We start from the raw sequence: 19,926 nt of genomic DNA, 5'->3' as shown, positions 1-19,926 counted from the left end.
GTTTTGCAACTGTAGCAGTTTTGGCACCCAAGGCAAAAATAAATAAATAAAATGACACGTGGCACCTCACTTAGGGTGCCACATCAGCGTAGACCGAGTCAAAATTGGCCTTGGGGGCCAAAACTGCCACAGTTGCAAAACTTAAGGGGCGGTTTTGTAGTTTTTTTTCTTAGGGGGCCAAAATCGCAACTTTGGAAAAGTTAGGGGGTCAAAACCGCAATTAAGCCTATTATATTATTCGTAAAATAGAAAAAGTACAGTATCCTTGATAGAACAACAACTAGTAGCAGATGATTAAACAAGAAAACAAAAGTAAAAGACAATGAGCACACGATATTTGTTAACGCAGTTACATCAATTGTGTCAACCTCTACAACTATAAAGCAGTTAGTTTTGTTTCTACTACTACATTTCAGTGCTACCTCCCCCTGTCTTCTTTAGTGTTTTTTATATATGAGTCATACTAAGAGTATCTTGCTACCTTTTGTATCAAAATACTATTCTATTAAGAAACGGAGTGTTGAACCATACAACTATTTTTTATTCCATGCGTGAAACGATGATTATTATTATCTTAATAATAAAATAGAGAAAGCATCTAATCTTGCTAATAATAAGAGCTATCTATTATATATATCTATCTAACTTTGAAGAAGAGAAACAGTGAAGAAAAAGAAAATGGGATATTCAGAAGCTCCCATAAAAATTCTCCTTGTTTCATTTCCAGCACAAGGACACATAAATCCTATGCTTAGATTAGGAAAGTGTCTTGCATCAAAGGGTTCTTCTGTTATCTTCATCACAACAGAGAAAGCTGGCAAAGAATTGAGAACTGTGAATAACATTACAGACAAATTACTCATACCAGTTGGTAATGGTTCTCTCACATTCGAGTTCTTTGATGACGGTTTATCAGATGATGATCCCATTAGAACAAGTCTTACCACCTACTTACCACACCTCGAGCTTGTCGGGAAACAGTTTGTTTCTCAAATGATCAAGAATCATGCTGCTGATGAGTCAAATACTCCGATTTCTTGTATCATAAACAATCCTTTTCTTCCATGGGTTAGTGATGTAGCTGTTGAACATGAGATTCCTTCTGCTTTATTATGGATTCAATCCGGTGCTGTTTTCGCAGCTTACTATAACTATTTTCACAAACTAGTACGTTTCCCTTCGAATGCAGAACCTTATATTGATGTTCAATTGTCTTCTCTAGTCCTTAAATACAATGAAATACCAGATTTCCTTCATTGTTTTAGTATGTATCCATTTCTTGGGACACTCATATTGGAACAGATTAAGAACTTGTCTAAAGTGTTTTGTGTATTGGTGGATACCTATGAGGAATTGGAACATGATTTTATAAATTATATTTCAAAAAATTCTGTCTTAATAAGACCCATTGGTCCTTTATTCCAAAACCCAAAAACAAAAAGTGCAAGTAATATCTGTGGTGATTTAGTTAAGAGTGATGATGATTGTATTATAGAGTGGTTAAACTCAAGGCCACAATCATCTGTGGTTTACATCTCATTTGGGACTATTGTGCACCTTCCTCAAGAACAAGTGAATGAAATTGCTTATGGGTTATTGGATTCTCAAGTCTCTTTTTTGTGGGTACTAAAAGCAAAACCATCTCTTAATACTAACCATGTGGGGTTCAAACCACATTTTTTGCCTGATGGGTTCTTGGAGGAAACTAGTGGGAGAGGAAAAGTTGCAAAGTGGTGTCAACAAGAACAAGTACTAGCTCATCCTTCAGTAGCATGCTTCGTAACACATTGTGGTTGGAACTCGTCGATGGAAGCACTTACTTTAGGAGTGCCAATGTTAACATTTCCAGCATGGGGTGATCAAGTCACAAATGCAAAGTTCTTGGTAGATGTTTTTGGGGTGGGGGTCAGATTGGGTTATAGTCAGGCTGAAAACAGATTGGTGAGTAGAGATGAGGTGAAGAAATGCTTATTGGAAGCAATGGCAGGGCCAAAAGCAGAGATGTTGAAGCAAAACACAATCAAGTGGAAGAAGGCAGCAGAGGCTGCAGTTGCGGTAGGTGGTTCCTCTGATCGGCATATTGATGCATTTATGGAAGACATTAAGACACGATTCAAAAGATGTAATAAGCTGTCTTGATTATGTGTCTTGTCCATGGTGTATGAAATACATGCCCAAAAAACCCATGTTGAAAATAAATTTACGTGTGCGAAAACCAAAGATATAAAGTACTTACTAGGTGGGGAGTTCATCAATACGTCCTTGGAGTGAGTCTGTAATAATTTAACCATTTGATGGATAGATGTTCTATGTCTGTGTCTATAGACTATGTTTGTGTAAAATTTAGAGTCTACCGGCTAATTAGTCATCAAAATTGTAAGCATCTGTCAAAATAATTTCTGAATTTTCTATATTGGTAAATACATCCCTTAAATTGTAAAAGTCAAAATAGTCCATATGTTAACGTTATCGTTAGAAACTATGATGTGGCGCATTGGCTGAATATGTGGTCCCTGCACATTGTTCTTATACCAATGCCACCACATGAAACTAATTTGCCTATAAATTTTGGGTTATCCCCCGGAAAAATGTGTCATAATTACAATTGTGTGGGGACTAATTACTTCAAAATTAGTCATTGATGTGATGGTATTGATCTGGGATAACGATTCAACGTGGAGGGACCACATATTCAGTTAATCTTACGGAAAAAATTCCCTAACATGAGGGCTATATCCTCTATTACCTTTTTCTTTCCGCTTCCCTTCCCCTTTTGACTTTTTTTTTATCAAGTAGTAAATGATATAAATGCAGGAGATGCCTTCCACAAAACAGAAGTGATAAAAACTCAATAAACGGTTTAAAACAGAACTGATAAAAACTCAATGCACGGTTTAAAACATAAAACACATTAATATTTAACTAAAAGCACAAAAAAGGACAATTTGTAGAAAACTAAACAAGTAAACACAACAGTAAATTGCTTAAGCTTCCAAACAAGTTGCAAAAGCATTTAAACCATCCACTGAATGCTACTCAAGAGATGCAAGCCAATCCTTTCTCCTAAAGGAAGGCATCGTAATAAACATAAGTCTCCTGTCCTACAAACAATATATATAGTATTACTACTACATTTCAGTGCCACTGCCCGTTGTCTTCTTAAGTGTTTTGTATATCCGAGTTGTAATACCCCGTATGAAAGAATTCAGTATCAGTTATTTTATCATTGGAAAATTTAAGAGAAGGACAAAATGGTAATTGTGCATAAGATTTTTTTTAGAACCGAATCATATTATTCCAACTGACCATTGAGAATGAAATTTGCCGCTTAAAACTTTTACGGCATTTTATCGTATATTTTAGTTGAGGAAGAGTGTAGAAAGGGCATTTTGGTCATTTAGGACACAAGATATTTTTTTTTTCTTCTTTATTTGCCACTCTCTTTTCTCTCACGTGAGAAAAAACAAAAACCCACCTCCCTTCTTCTTTCTCTGCCGTGCACTTCATCCTTTCTCCCATTTCACCTATTTTTATTTTCTTTTCCAAAATTAGCATGCAAAGCCATAATTAGATTAACCAATCAATTTTAGTTTAGGAAAGAGGATTTGAATAGAAGAGAAGCAAATGGATTAGGGTTCAAGTGGAAAAGAAATGGGGAAAAGAGAAGATGAACTTTAATCAAGGATTTGATGGGAGACCAATTAAGAGTGGCATTGTTTTATCATCAATTTGAGGTGGGTTTTCCCTTCTTCCTCATTTCTCATGCATAAATCTTTGATTAGTTAATTTTGGGATTATGGGGTTTTGGAATTTACTTATGAAAATGAAATTAAATGGGTTCTATGATGTATTCATATTAGATTTATATATGAGAAGTTGTTATTGCTCAAGAAACAAAATCTTGCTCCACTGGAATTAGTGTATGTTGTTAGGTGAGTTGCTTGAATTGTGTTTGCTGTCCCTTAAAATTCGTATGCCCATTGTCTAATGTTTTGCCCATAATGTGTTCCTTAGACCTCATTTTTCAATGATTATTATTTTGTTAGAAAGTACACACTTTTCCCTTCAGGTTGAGCACAAATTTCATTGGATTTGAGTGAGTATTGATACTTTAAAATGCGTTGCAAGTTAGATGAAAATCATTGTTCTGTTTTTGTACCCCTGTGTCTTCAATTTAAGAACTGTACTAATTGGCTACAAGTTGCGAAAAATAAAAATTATATTTGTAAATTAGACATACTAAGCTTTCTAAAGAGTGGTTATTTACTCAAATCCGATGTCATTTGATATTTTTAATATATTTGTCAAGTTGACTCGCAACTAGAAAAATATTTCTGCTAATGATTGTCAGTGTATGTATTTCCTTAGTTGGGAAAGTTGTTGCTTTGCTATAGCCTGAGTTGGATGATTAAACCATTGTTTGTATATTTAATTCTTGTTTGATTGAAGATGATATCATGTTTAAATTGGTCTAGGCTATTATGATATGATTTGAGTTGCACTTGAATGATCTTTGAATACACTCAAGACTACATAAACATGAAGAGAAGAATAAGATAACGAGAAAATCTCCGTTTGCTACAACGAAGAGATAATGTAGCCTATGACGTACGGGTCATAGTAACGAATGCGAAAACTCCGTTTGCTACAACGAAGAGATAATGTAGCCTATGACGTACAGGTCATAGTAACGAATATGAAATCTCCGTTTGCTGCAACGAAGAGATAATGCAGCCTATGAGTAACAAGCTCATAGATATTTTATGAAATCTCCGTTTGCTGCAACGAAGAGATAATGCAGCCTATGAACCAAATTGTTCATAGTATACCGTTCGCCACAACGAAGAGATAATGTGGTATATTTCCGTTCGCCACAACGAAGAGATAATGTGGTATATTTCCGTTCACCACAACGAAGAGATAATGTGGTTTATGTACAAATAATGAAAAGAGATAAATGGTGAAATAGTTTATATGGAGTGGTACAAATGAGAAAATATTTTATATGGATGAGATAATTTATATTGAATGGTATCAATGAGAAAATAATTTATATACTTTATTGATAGTAAATTCACATCATGGAATGCGATGATAAAATATACGAGAATGTGTCAAATTTCAGTAGTTTTGTACTTTAGAGAAATGTATTAACATGAAAATTATGTTTAGAATGAGTTAGCTACGAAGAAATATTTCATGGGCATTTTACCAATAGTTGGAAATGAGGAATAGCGTGCTAAATTTATGTTAATTTCTTGATAAGATGGAATCTATATGCATAAGGCCAATTAATTTTTTTTATTAAGGTTTAAGTTTAGAGATTTGATGTGATCAAATAGGGTGACTATGTTTATGATTAAAGTTACGAGTATGATTATGTTTATTATATAATCAAAGTAGTGTTTTAGACAGCGATTCTAGTTACCCCCTAATCGCTCAGTTATGCATAATAAAATCATAAAAATCCAAAATGGGATAAGTTTAGAAACAGATGGCGATCCTAGGTTCCCGAGGTTGCCTACAACCTAGGATAGGAGGAACTCACTGAGACATCTTGTCTCACCCCAATCCCTTTTATTTATTTCAGATATACAAGTTATTATACAACAAGATTGTCTTGATGAAGAAGCAGAAGTAGCTGAACCATATAAAGTACACGTCAGGGGTACTATTTCGGAGTTAACAGGTGAGAAATTCTATGCATTGTTCAAAGAGTTTTTATTGATTGTAATTTTAATGTACCCGATGCCGAGTTTAACACTCATGCTAGATATCCTAGGTAATTTTCTAGTAGGGGTGTTTCAAGTTGGTATCAGAGCAGGTCGATTCAGATCGTGCCTTGGGTCAATGGAATTCAATAAGATGTAGTGTGACTTTTGGGTTCCAGATATTTATTCCAAATGTCATATCTGGCTGAGCCTGATCAACTCAGACTAGTATATGACAGTTAGAACAAATATCTGAGAGATGAATGAAACCTTAACAGAAGACACAGTATAAGGAGTATGATGTAAGGTGTGAAGAAATAAATCAGAGTGGCGCAGCGGAAGCGTGGTGGCTGGTACCTATACAGTTTAAATTAGTCAGCCAGAAAGAATCAGTTCGTAATGGACGTATGTTGGAATCTAAAGTTGAAATTGTTTATGCTTATTAGCAATTAAATTTCTAAAATTTCGAGGACGAAATTTTTTTAAGGGGGGTAGAGTGTAATACCCCGTATGAAAGAATTCAGTATCAGTTATTTTATCATTGGAAAATTTAAGAGAAGGACAAAATGGTAATTGTGCATAAGATTTTTTTTAGAACCGAATCATATTATTCCAACTGACCATTGAGAATGAAATTTGCCGCTTAAAACTTTTACGGCATTTTATCGTATATTTTAGTTGAGGAAGAGTGTAGAAAGGGCATTTTGGTCATTTAGGACACAAGATATTTTTTTTTTCTTCTTTATTTGCCACTCTCTTTTCTCTCACGTGAGAAAAAACAAAAACCCACCTCCCTTCTTCTTTCTCTGCCGTGCACTTCATCCTTTCTCCCATTTCACCTATTTTTATTTTCTTTTCCAAAATTAGCATGCAAAGCCATAATTAGATTAACCAATCAATTTTAGTTTAGGAAAGAGGATTTGAATAGAAGAGAAGCAAATGGATTAGGGTTCAAGTGGAAAAGAAATGGGGAAAAGAGAAGATGAACTTTAATCAAGGATTTGATGGGAGACCAATTAAGAGTGGCATTGTTTTATCATCAATTTGAGGTGGGTTTTCCCTTCTTCCTCATTTCTCATGCATAAATCTTTGATTAGTTAATTTTGGGATTATGGGGTTTTGGAATTTACTTATGAAAATGAAATTAAATGGGTTCTATGATGTATTCATATTAGATTTATATATGAGAAGTTGTTATTGCTCAAGAAACAAAATCTTGCTCCACTGGAATTAGTGTATGTTGTTAGGTGAGTTGCTTGAATTGTGTTTGCTGTCCCTTAAAATTCGTATGCCCATTGTCTAATGTTTTGCCCATAATGTGTTCCTTAGACCTCATTTTTCAATGATTATTATTTTGTTAGAAAGTACACACTTTTCCCTTCAGGTTGAGCACAAATTTCATTGGATTTGAGTGAGTATTGATACTTTAAAATGCGTTGCAAGTTAGATGAAAATCATTGTTCTGTTTTTGTACCCCTGTGTCTTCAATTTAAGAACTGTACTAATTGGCTACAAGTTGCGAAAAATAAAAATTATATTTGTAAATTAGACATACTAAGCTTTCTAAAGAGTGGTTATTTACTCAAATCCGATGTCATTTGATATTTTTAATATATTTGTCAAGTTGACTCGCAACTAGAAAAATATTTCTGCTAATGATTGTCAGTGTATGTATTTCCTTAGTTGGGAAAGTTGTTGCTTTGCTATAGCCTGAGTTGGATGATTAAACCATTGTTTGTATATTTAATTCTTGTTTGATTGAAGATGATATCATGTTTAAATTGGTCTAGGCTATTATGATATGATTTGAGTTGCACTTGAATGATCTTTGAATACACTCAAGACTACATAAACATGAAGAGAAGAATAAGATAACGAGAAAATCTCCGTTTGCTACAACGAAGAGATAATGTAGCCTATGACGTACGGGTCATAGTAACGAATGCGAAAACTCCGTTTGCTACAACGAAGAGATAATGTAGCCTATGACGTACAGGTCATAGTAACGAATATGAAATCTCCGTTTGCTGCAACGAAGAGATAATGCAGCCTATGAGTAACAAGCTCATAGATATTTTATGAAATCTCCGTTTGCTGCAACGAAGAGATAATGCAGCCTATGAACCAAATTGTTCATAGTATACCGTTCGCCACAACGAAGAGATAATGTGGTATATTTCCGTTCGCCACAACGAAGAGATAATGTGGTATATTTCCGTTCACCACAACGAAGAGATAATGTGGTTTATGTACAAATAATGAAAAGAGATAAATGGTGAAATAGTTTATATGGAGTGGTACAAATGAGAAAATATTTTATATGGATGAGATAATTTATATTGAATGGTATCAATGAGAAAATAATTTATATACTTTATTGATAGTAAATTCACATCATGGAATGCGATGATAAAGTATACGAGAATGTGTCAAATTTCAGTAGTTTTGTACTTTAGAGAAATGTATTAACATGAAAATTATGTTTAGAATGAGTTAGCTACGAAGAAATATTTCATGGGCATTTTACCAATAGTTGGAAATGAGGAATAGCGTGCTAAATTTATGTTAATTTCTTGATAAGATGGAATCTATATGCATAAGGCCAATTAAATTTTTTTATTAAGGTTTAAGTTTAGAGATTTGATGTGATCAAATAGGGTGACTATGTTTATGATTAAAGTTACGAGTATGATTATGTTTATTATATAATCAAAGTAGTGTTTTAGACAGCGATTCTAGTTACCCCCTAATCGCTCAGTTATGCATAATAAAATCATAAAAATCCAAAATGGGATAAGTTTAGAAACAGATGGCGATCCTAGGTTCCCGAGGTTGCCTACAACCTAGGATAGGAGGAACTCACTGAGACATCTTGTCTCACCCCAATCCCTTTTATTTATTTCAGATATACAAGTTATTATACAACAAGATTGTCTTGATGAAGAAGCAGAAGTAGCTGAACCATATAAAGTACACGTCAGGGGTACTATTTCGGAGTTAACAGGTGAGAAATTCTATGCATTGTTCAAAGAGTTTTTATTGATTGTAATTTTAATGTACCCGATGCCGAGTTTAACACTCATGCTAGATATCCTAGGTAATTTTCTAGTAGGGGTGTTTCACGAGTCATACTAACGGTATCTTGCTACCTTTTTGTAAGATGGGCTCCTACTCTAGCTTTCATTGGAGGTTGAATAATCCAAAAGACGAGTAGAGCAACCGGTCAATCCTGTAGGCTGGATTTTCAACCAAAACCTCCACCCAGCCTAGCTCTTATGGGTCCTCCTTTGTTAATGCTCACACACATTTTTTATTTGTTTTATTTCTTTTTTTTCCTTTTTCTAATTAATTAGTGGGTCCTACTAACCCTTTTTTTTTTAAGGAAGGTCATACTAACCTACCCAACACTTGTCTCTTTCTTTCAAGATTCAAGATGATTATGTTTTGAACCATACAGCTATTTTTTATTCCCATGTGTGAAGTGAAACGATGATTATTATCTTATCTTAATAATAAAATAGAAAAAAGCATCTTTGTTTTTGGTAGTGAGAAAAAGCATCTAATCATGGTAATAACAAGAGCTATCTATTCTATTATATATCTCTGGCTTTCAAGAAGAGAGGCAGGGAAGAAAATAAAAATGGAATATACCAAAGCTCCCCTTAAAATTCTCCTTGTTTCATATCCAGCACAAGGACACATAAATCCTATGCTTAGACTAGGAAAGTGTCTTGCATCAAAGGGTTCTTCTGTTATCTTCATCACAACAGAGAATGCTGGCAAAGACTTGAGAACTGTTAACAACATCATTGATAAATCAGTCATTCCAGTTGGTAATGGTTCGTTCACATTCGAGTTCTTTGATGACGGTTTATCAGTTGATGATCCCATTAGAGCAAGTCCTACTACCTACTTACCACACCTCCAGCTTGTTGGGAAACAGTTTCTTTCTCAAATGATCAACAATCATGCTTCTGACGAGTCAAACATACCGATTTCTTGTATCATAAACAATCCTTTTCTTCCATGGGTTTGTGATGTAGCTGTTGAACATGATATTCCTTCTGCTTTATTATGGGTTCAATCTACTGCTGTTTTCGCCGCTTACCATAACTATTTCCACAAACTGGTACGTTTCCCTACGGTTGAAGAACCTTATATTGATGTTCAATTGTCTTCTGTAGTTCTTAAGTATAATGAAATCCCGGATTTTGTTCAAGGTTTTAGTACATTTTCAATTTTTGGGACAATCATAATGGAACAAATTAAGAACTTGTCTAAAGTGTTTTGTGTATTGGTTGATACCTATGAGGAACTAGAACATGATTTCATCGACTATCTTTCTAAAAATTCAGTCTTCATAAGACCTATTGGTCCTTTGTTTAAAAGCCCACAAATAAAAAGTGCAAGTAATATCCATGGTGATTTTGTTAAGAGTGATGATGAGTGTATTATAGGGTGGTTGAACTCAAAGCCACCATCATCTGTGGTTTACATCTCCTTTGGGACTGTTGTGCACCTTCCTCAAGAACAGATCAATGAAATTGGTTATGGCTTAATGAACTCACAAGTCTCATTTTTGTGGGTACTAAAAGCAAAACCACCTCCTGATTTTACCCATGTGGGGTTCAAGCCACATTGTTTGCCTGATGGGTTCTTGGAGGAAACTAGTGGGAGAGGAAAAGTGGTGAAGTGGTGTCCACAAGAACAAGTACTATCTCATCCTTCAGTGGCATGCTTCGTAACACATTGTGGTTGGAACTCGTCGATGGAAGCACTTACTTTAGGAGTGCCAATGTTAACATTTCCCGCATGGGGTGATCAAGTCACAAATGCAAAGTTCTTGGTAGATGTTTTTGGGGTAGGGGTCAGATTGGGTTGTGGTCAGGCTGAAAACAAATTGGTAGGTAGAGATGAGGTGAAGAAATGCTTATCGGAAGCAATGGCAGGACCAAAAGCAGAAGAGTTGAAGCAAAACGCAATCAAGTGGAAGAAGGCAGCAGAGGCTGCAGTTGCCATAGGTGGATCCTCTGATCAACATCTTGATGCATTTATGGAAGACATTAAGGCACGATTCAAAAGATATAATACTCTTTCTTGATGTCCTTGTTGTAGCCAGGAAATACATCCCAGAAAACCCATGATGGGAAATAAATTTAGGTATGCAAAAACCAATAATGTACAACAGCTAGTACTTCTTTTGGTAGAAGCATAAATAATTTATCAGTACATTCTTGGAGTGAATCTGTAATTATTTGATCATTTGTTGGATACACGCCATGTGTACGTGTCTATAAATTATGCTATGCTTGTGTAAAATTTGGAGTCAATCGGCTAATTAGTAATCAAAATTCTAAACATCTGTCAAAATAGTTTTTGAATTTTGTAAATTGGTACATGCATCTATGTAATTGTAAAATGTTCCTTATGTTAACTTTTAATGTTAGGGACTATGACGTGACACGCTAACTGAATATGCAGTTCCCACACATTGATCTCACATCCATGCCGCCACATTAGAAACTAATTTGCCTATGAATTTAGGTCATATCAAGGACAAATGTGTCAATAATAACATTTGCGAGGAGACTAAGTACTTGAAAATTAGTCTTTGATGTGGGATAACGATTCAACGTGGAGGGACCACATACTCAGTTAATGTGCCATAAAATAATCCCTAACATGAGGGTTGTATCCTCTACTCCCATTTTCTTTCCTCTTCCCTTTCCCTTCTAACTTCCAAAAAACAGAAGTGATAAAAACTCGATACTCGGTTTAAAACATAAAATGCATTAATATTTAACTAAAAGCACAAAAAAGGACAATATGTAGAAAACTAAACAGGTAACACAACAGTAAACTGTATAAACTTCCAATCAAGTTGCAAAAGCATTTGAACTATCCATTGAATGCTACTCGAGATGCAAGCCAACCCTTTCTCCTAAAGGAAGGCATCTTAATAAACATAAGTCTCCAATCCTTATCTTTAAACTTCACCAATGCATTATTGTCAAACTTACTTGGAACGTCTTCTATGGAGTCAAGCAATTCCATGCATGCTTCTATAGAATAAGGATTTGTTACTGCACTATCAGCTTCTGATTTATATCTGTCAGCCTTAACTTTTGATGCTTCTGTCTTTCCATTGATTGATTCAGTCGAGCTGCTTAAAGCTGCTTCCAATTTCTCAATTCTATAATATTTTGCATCCTTAAGTTGGTACTCACTTGAAGACTCTGGATTTTTTCTCTTTTTGTCAAATTCTTGCATGTTGTCTTGATGAACGCCAACAGGGTCAGGATCACCATGAACACCTTTTGTAAGATGGGCTCCTTCTGTTACTATCTCCTCCTTAAAGGTTGGTGGATCTTGAGCTGAAGCATGGTTTAATTTTCTGGTTGGTGTGCTATGATTGAATATTTCACCAAGCATTCGTGTATCCTACTGAAAATTCATCACGTCGGCGATCAAACCTTTTCTTCAGCCTATTGACGCCAAAATTTAATCCCGTGATAGTTTTCAATTCGATGTTTATATCTTCCTAAATTTCTGTCTTAAAGGTTGACTCTTGCAATTGCTTCTTTTTCACACGATTATAAATTATTTCAATCAATGCCTCTGTGGTTTGAGATGCCCACTCCATGTGCTCTCCCTTCTCATTTTTCCAACCCATCTTATGTTGCTGTACCTTCATATCAAGCAACCATACAAGAGACAAATCAATCAATCAAACAAGTGGTATTTCCTATACAAGTCTTGGTAAAAAACAATACTGATATGTGAAAGTTTTATTGGGAATGAATAGAGAACGTCCAACAACAACCACCAAGCCTTATCCCACTAAGCGGGAATAAATACAGAACTTCACATCCATTAAAATCTATTTGAGTTTAGTACTAAAAAGCCAAAAAGAAGGTTTATGTATCAAAAGGGGTAATGATGACAATTGACAAGAATGAGAGAAAAAGAGATTAATTGTGTAAGGCATGCGTGTATGAAGACAATTTGAATCCAATTGCAACATAAGCATATGTTCTAGATTCCTTTGGATTACAAACATTATTAGCAGTCAAAAAGAAAATATGCCAAAGAAATGAATAGAACCTATCAAATAAAACTGTCATTTTATTATACTCATACTCATCATAATCATATACTATTCTAATTGTATGCAATAGATTTCAAAACAAAAGACATTATGGCCCAGCTGTGACAATTTTTTTGGATAGACAAATGATAATAAATTAGTGGTTATGTTAGTTTCCAAAGTTTGAACCCTGAACCTCTTTCTTAGAACTCATCCAGTATCCCTTAGCTCGTCAACCGAACTACCTACTTGGGATGAAACTATGACAATTGTACTTGTGGGAGTCAAACATGCCAATGGGTAAAAAATTATAAACTAATTCAGAAATTAGTGTCACTTCATTAATCATTACTTGTGCTAAAAGTTCAACCATAGCAATCACTTAATAACGATTTGGATCTTCAGTGGTGCTAAAACTTACTAGTGCTAGAAGTTCATTAAATAAAGGTATGCAATCGAGATATGAGCCGCGAGCCCGCGACATAATGGTAGTTTATGTTGCCAAAACCGCGATGTGACTGTGACTGCGGTTGAGGTTGCATTGGCGGCATTTGACTGCAAATATCAAGAATTGTGATGTGACTGCAACCGTTACCGTCTTTGTAGACCCAACATTTATGATTGAACGTGTGTCAATGTTCATCGTGTGTCTTTGTCGGACACTGACACATGTGATTACTTTCAATAATGTCATTTTCTTAAATTATTATCGGTATTGACGGGTCAGCGTGTCCATGTTTCATAGGTTACCATCTACCAAAGGTGAAGTAGAAAATTGCTTAGAAAAACAAGTTTGAATTAAAGAGCTAACATTAACAGCATTTCCAGTCTTAGTCTAATTTCATATATTCGCTGCAATATTTCAGAAAATGAAATTGGACAAAGAAAAAGATTGAAAATGACAATTATTTAAGTAACTACACAGAGTTTGATCATGATAAATAAAATATAAAACAGAATTCAGAAAAAGCAACAAATTAACCTGAAGAATCACTGAGAAAGGATGCGGAAATAGAGGAAATATAAACCTACAAATTAACCGTTTTGATAGTGGTCTGCAATGCAATAGACTTAATGCCCTGTTTGGTTGTGCGGTGCCGTCTCTAAACGCACGTTTCTGGACAATTTCGCCGCGATTTATAGAAGCTCAAAAAGTAAGCTTCTGCGGTAACTTGTATTGCAACGTGAAAACGGTTGACAAATTTGCTCACCAATTTTCGAATTATATAATCTAAAATAAAGTTTTTTCCTTTTTTTATTTTTTTAAAAAAAACTAAAAATGTTTTTTCCTTTTTTTTACAATTTTTATTTTTACACCGATTTGCATTAAAAAATCTAAAAAACAAAGAACTTTGGATTGTAAATAAAAAATGAGTTAAATAATTAAATGATCTTTCTAAATATACCAACACTTGATTTTAGTCTCCTATAAAATATTCTTTAGGTTTTTTGTCCCTCCAAAATTTTTCATCTATGAAATTAGTCCATACTTTTTAATAAACTCATGTCTAACCTTTATGTTTTTTAATGAAATTTTCCATAAATAGGTAGAAAATTATGACAATATTTTTTTAAAAAAAATTAGAATTTTTTAGGAGATATTGTCATAATATTCTACTCATTTCTAAAAAAAATCATTAAAAAATGTGATGTTTAGACATAGCAGAAAATGAAATGCAAAAAATAAAAATAATGGGTTGCCTCTCATTCAACGATTGTTTAACGTCTTAGTCCCGACGATCAATAGGTTGCCTCCTATTCAGCGCTTGTTTAATGTCTTAGTCACGACGATCAATAGGTTGCCTCATATTCAACACTTATTTTGAGTCATTAGCTTGACGAAATAGGTTACCTCCTATTCAACGCATGTTTTACATCCCGAGCCTAATGGATATGTCTAACTTGTTCCTGGGATCCTCTGACCTTCAGGCTCCTTGTCTTCTTCCTGATCTTCAGAATCGGATTCCTCTTCAGACATGTATCCCATTGTTATTTCTTCTTCAACTCCTCTCTTGGCGTAATCATCCACAATCCTCTTAAGGAATACCCATTATGGTGTTTGACTCATGTCTATATCATATTTAGGTTAAGTCACAGCGAACACATGGTAGTCTTCTGGAGTTCTGATTATGATTCGTCCTTGTTCCGCATCCAGGATAAGACCAGACTGAGCAAAAAATCCTCTTCCTAGGATTAGTGGGAAGTCGTACCTATCTTTGGTGTCAGCTATTACGATGTCCAGGATGAAATCGCAACCCCTATGTTGATTGGAAAGTCATACAACATGTCAATTTTCATTTCTACATGACCATTGGCATCTCCAATTGTTTCATTATATGGGCTTATTTTTAGGTTTCCTAACTCTTTTGCCTTTGCTAGACTGATAAGGTTCGCATTAGCTCTAGAATCACACAGGGCCTCACCGATGCATGTCTCTTTTATGCATACTGAGAGTGTATATCATCCTCCACCATCAAACTTAGCGGATGCAGGTACCTCTAGGTTCATGCAACACTCTTCAGTAAGTGAAATGTACTCCTCTTCAGATGAATCTACTATAGATTTCAGCAGTTCTTGCAGGAAATGAATGCAGCTCGGGCTTTGCTTTGCCATTTCCTCTACTGGCATATGAGCTTGGTATTTTTCAAGGATCTGGTGGAGCTCCTTGAATTTCTTAGCTACTTCCTTTGTCTGCTTAATTTCCGCCTAACGAGTGTCTTCCCCTACTTCAATATCGTTGATCCTTTCTTCTTTTCTAGTTGGTTTTGATTTCGGCAGCTCCTGCAACTTTAGGTCTACTTCCTTCTGAAAGTCGAGGTATCCTGGTTCCTTCTGCAGTTCTCCACAAAGGATGTTGTCACCTTCACCTTCTTGAATAGAGATATCAAGTTCTCCCAGTTCTGTTCTTCCGTTTCCTCCCTTGTTGCCATTGCTTGTGCGTCCTTGGTAGATTCCATAGTTACCTATTTCACACAATAATTGCAAGTTTGAGAAAATTTCCTAACAAAGATAAGGTTGTGCTTGATATAAATATTTTAGGTTGGTGTTAACTCCTACGTGGTTACTTTACTCTATTTTTCCTATAAATGCAATGCAGACTCGATCTAATGCAGTTAAAAGAAACAACCTCAACCAATTAAAGTTTGGGATTTTTTGGCATGGATTCAATTTTTCCGGGTTTGGGTTCATATTTGAAGCTAATTGTTCTTAATTTTCAAGGTTTTGGTTTAGATTTGAAGCTAATTGTTCTTAATTTTCCGGGTTAGAGTTTAGATTTGAAGTGAATTGATCATAATTTTCTGGGTTTGGATTTGATTTTAGGGTTCAAATTAACTACAATTTCAAGTTTATTTATGGAGATCGAAACAGAGGTTGTCACCGAGGATGTCAATATTGATCTACTATTCGAAGATGATGATGAATTTACTCGCCTTTTTTTCTTAATTTTCTAGCTTTGGATTTTGGATACAAAGTTGTTTTTCCATTTAGATTGGAATTGTTTGATGGAAAAAATATTTCATTAGTTTAGAACAAAATTGTTGTTTGGATTTGAGGTTAATGCCTTTTTTAATTGGTTTGAGATATGAGATTAAGAAGATTTGGTTTGGTTTGAATGAGTGATTTTTATTGTTGAGGATGAAGATTCAGTTTGATTTAATTTTAATTTCGTTTTTCTATTTTTTTTAATTTTTAATTTTAATTAATTTCTATGTATGTGCATAGTTGGCAATATTTTAAATAAAAAAGTATCTACGTCAGCTTTGACTGTGTCAAAATTAAGGAAGACCACGATTTTGCAAAAGAGATGAAAGTTGAGGGGCTAAAATTGTGATTTTCAAACTAGGGGACCGAAATCGCTAGTTTTGAAAACTTGTGGGGTCAAAAATACATTTTAACCTAATCTTAATTATAGGTAAACATAATCATATAATTATTTTAGGTAAGCATAAGTCTTTATCATCCTATGACTTTGTTTATTATAGTTAGAAGTAAACATAAATTTAACATCCCCAATTTTCCTTCTCATATTTTAGACATAACCTTCAAGAAAAAAGACACTCCTTTGAACCTTTTTTGATATGTAATTCTCAAACCCCAAGTTTAGATTTCAATTGTCGTCCAAGTATTTTTATGCCATGAATTGAAGAATACGTTGACCATTACCTCAAACATTACGACTGATAGATGATAGGTAACACATAATTTTAAGCCTTTTTGAAATATTTATTTAACTTATAGAAGAGTACAAAAAGTCGACATCTTTTTATAGATTTCTTTTTAAGCTACTATAAATAGCACAACACAATTTTTTTTTTGAATGGCAAAATATATATATATATATATATATATATATATATATATATATATATATATATAAGATAAAATGTACAATATTACAAGAAACACCAACGTAGCTCCAACCAGCCACCACCAGACAGAAACCCCAAGCCTCACACACGAGACCACGGGGCACCGAGAAAAAACCAAAGCAACAACAAAAAGAAACAGAAAAAGCCCGAGGGGGCCAAACAATCAAGAGCAGCAGCCAACCCAACAGACACCTGCAAGCAACAAAAGGAACACAAGGAAAGCCTGATGGCTGCACTAGGAGGGGAGGAGATACACCCCACCCAAACCCGCAAGCAACCCCAGGAAAAACCACCACCGCAAAACCCTACCGAATCCAGCACAGGACGGGCTGCACCTCCCACTCAAAGAGAGAACAGGAACTAGCAGGGCACTTAGCCTGAAACCACTTCCAGGCTAAGAGTTTTACTCTGTCCACCACTGGCTCCTCAGAGAGAAGGGCACCAGCAAAAATACGGTCATTCCGGGAAGCCCGGATGGTCCAAATAATAGCATGCCAAACAAGGAGTAAACCTAATCTAGCTCTCTTCCCCCTACCTAGACCCGTAAACGCCTGAAACTGCTGGGCTAGACCCATAGGCATCACCATCTGCCATCCCAACCACCTAGATACCTCATACCACACCGGGAAAAAATAATAACAAGAAAGGAAGAGATGCACAGCCGATTCCGAAGGGGCAACACAGAAGGCACAACCCACCCCATCCATAGGAAGCGGGATACCGCGCCTAGTAAGATTACTCCTCGAGGGTATCCTATCAAGAAGGAGCTGCCACGAGAAAACAATAACTTTAGACGGGGCCCAAGATTTCCACACTCTAGAAATCGCTTGCAAAACTACCCCCCAGGGGATACCTGCAGGCACATGCCCCTTAATGAGAACAAAGTAAGCAGACTTCACCGAGTACCGTCCATCAGGACTGTTGATCCAAGACCACGTATCTTCCCTCTCAACCCTCGTAGGCCTGGTGGCAACAACAAGAAGGTCCGAGAGGAGTTTCGATTCCCAGACAAACAGAGGGCGCCTCCAGATGAAATCCCAAACCCAGACGTCCCCCTCCCAGTGACCTAACTCCCCCACCTTATGGTCGACCTGGAGAGAAAGATGAAAAAGCCTCATAAACCTAACTCTAAGGATTATAGGCCCACACCAAGGGTCATGCCAGAAATGAGTGGATAGACCATCCCCAACCACCCTAGCCACCCCCGTTAGAGAACCAATCCACGGTCGCCTCCTTATCGCCACCTAAAAGGGAAATAGTGGACCACCAAGAGGACACACCACGAAGCCCCGACGCCCTACCACCGAGATGAGGGGAGGGATGACAAGCCCTGTAGCGGGCGATAAGAATATCACGCCACAAGCCACCATCCTCTAACAAAAAACCGCCACCGCCATTTAGCCAACAGGGCAAGGTTCACCTGGCGGAGGTCCCTGACACCCAAACCCCCCCTCATGCTTAGGTCTACACACAATGGCCCAAGAAACCCAGGGGATACTCCTACTTCTCTTAATCCCACCCCAAAGGAAATTCCTTTGAATTCGAACCACCTTCTTCCACACCGAAACCGACATCCTCATGACAGACATATAGAAAATGGGGATAGCGTTAAGGACAGAATTAAGCAGGAAAACTCTACCACCAAGACTAACATATTTGTTCCCCCATGAGCCCAACCTATTGGCCAGTAATTGCAGGAGCGGTTGCCAGGTCTTCTAAAGGCGAGGATTAGCACCCACAGGTAGCCCGAGATAAGTGAAGGGAACAAAACCGACTCTACAGTAGAGGAAACGCTCCGCCAAACCAAGAAACTCATTCCCCACATTAACACCCATCACAGAAATGACTATAGATATAACTTAATTCATACTATTTGATACTTAGCTTAATTAGTATAATCTCATTTCCCATTCTCCAAATTATATTAGCATTACCCTTCAAAACATAAGATGATATTAGAATTAATATAACTCTCTTGCCATTAAGATATCCAACGTGATACAAACATATATGAGATTTTTTTAAAAAAAAAACTAAAATGAAATATATTAAACACAATTTAGTCTTTCAAGCACAAGAAGTGTCACAGAAGAGTTAATGATAACATATAAAGTTACCTAACTCCTTAATATCGATGAGAGTATCCTTAACAAAGTCTCAGCTAAGGCGATCATACACCTTTTTCCAAGTCAATTTTTATACTCATCCACCGAACGTTTCTTTTCTTGAATTTCATAGAATGTATAACCTCTTGTGCTATGACAATGTTGTCTATACTCTTCCAATGATGAATGATGTTGCACTAGCATGGGTCAAACATGTCCATCACCACTCTCACACGTTTAGCCAATATGATTGTGATGATTTTGTAGGATACATTTCAAAATCAATTATAACTCTATAAAATTATGCTTAGAAGTGTTTTTAGATGCCTCAGAAGTGCTTGGTTTCATTTTGGGTGTTTAGTTTTTGTAGGATACTTTATAAATTTGGATAGGGTTAATAGTGTTTTTCACCCCTGTAATATAGGTCATTTCTGGTTTTCGCCCTTGTAAATTTTTTTGTTTGAATTGCACCCTTGTAAATTTTTTTTTCTTCTGGAAAACACTTCTCCCCCCTCCAACTCAGCAGATTCGCTTACGTGGCGTTGACTAGGCTTTTTTTTTTCATTTTTTTTAAATGGCCAGGTGTAAAAAAAAATTCCACGTCATATTTTTATTTTAAAAATATTTAAAAATAAATTTTAAAAAATAAAAAA

General features: G+C 35.8%; 1 protein-coding gene, 1 long non-coding RNA gene and 2 pseudogenes across 4 annotated transcripts; 3 read left to right on the top strand and 1 right to left on the bottom strand.

The window, feature by feature from the left end:
- The first annotated feature begins 536 nt into the window (after window positions 1-536).
- Window positions 537-2,421, top strand: LOC146900005 (gallate 1-beta-glucosyltransferase pseudogene; annotated as a pseudogene). Its single transcript, XR_015022205.1, has one exon. The product of XR_015022205.1 is annotated as a gallate 1-beta-glucosyltransferase pseudogene (transcript).
- Window positions 2,422-3,186: 765 nt separating this feature from the next.
- On the top strand, window positions 3,187-7,078 carry LOC146900004 (uncharacterized). Its single transcript, XR_015022206.1, has 2 exons — window positions 3,187-3,734; window positions 5,591-7,078. It is a non-coding gene; the product is annotated as an uncharacterized LOC146900004 (long non-coding RNA).
- A 2,069-nt stretch (window positions 7,079-9,147) lies between these two features.
- Window positions 9,148-11,139, top strand: LOC146900003 (putative UDP-glucose glucosyltransferase pseudogene; annotated as a pseudogene). The gene has a single exon (XR_015022204.1). The product of XR_015022204.1 is annotated as a putative UDP-glucose glucosyltransferase pseudogene (transcript).
- Window positions 11,140-15,504: 4,365 nt separating this feature from the next.
- LOC146900002 (uncharacterized) lies at window positions 15,505-19,003 on the bottom strand. The gene is made up of 4 exons (XM_085736894.1): window positions 18,908-19,003; window positions 17,504-18,259; window positions 17,330-17,360; window positions 15,505-15,761 (listed from the first exon to the last, which is right to left on the bottom strand). The coding sequence occupies exons 1-4, from the start codon at window positions 19,001-19,003 to the stop codon at window positions 15,505-15,507; spliced, it is 1,140 nt and encodes a 379-aa protein (XP_085593020.1).
- Window positions 19,004-19,926: the final 923 nt, after the last annotated feature.

The sequence above is a fragment of the Medicago sativa genome, chromosome 8, assembly GCF_051527215.1.
Source record: "Medicago sativa cultivar Bolivia chromosome 8, Bolivia_mono, whole genome shotgun sequence".
NCBI lineage: Eukaryota > Viridiplantae > Streptophyta > Magnoliopsida > Fabales > Fabaceae > Medicago > Medicago sativa.
Note: the sequence above shows the minus strand (reverse complement) of the source record. Positions and strands in the feature narration are given on the sequence as shown.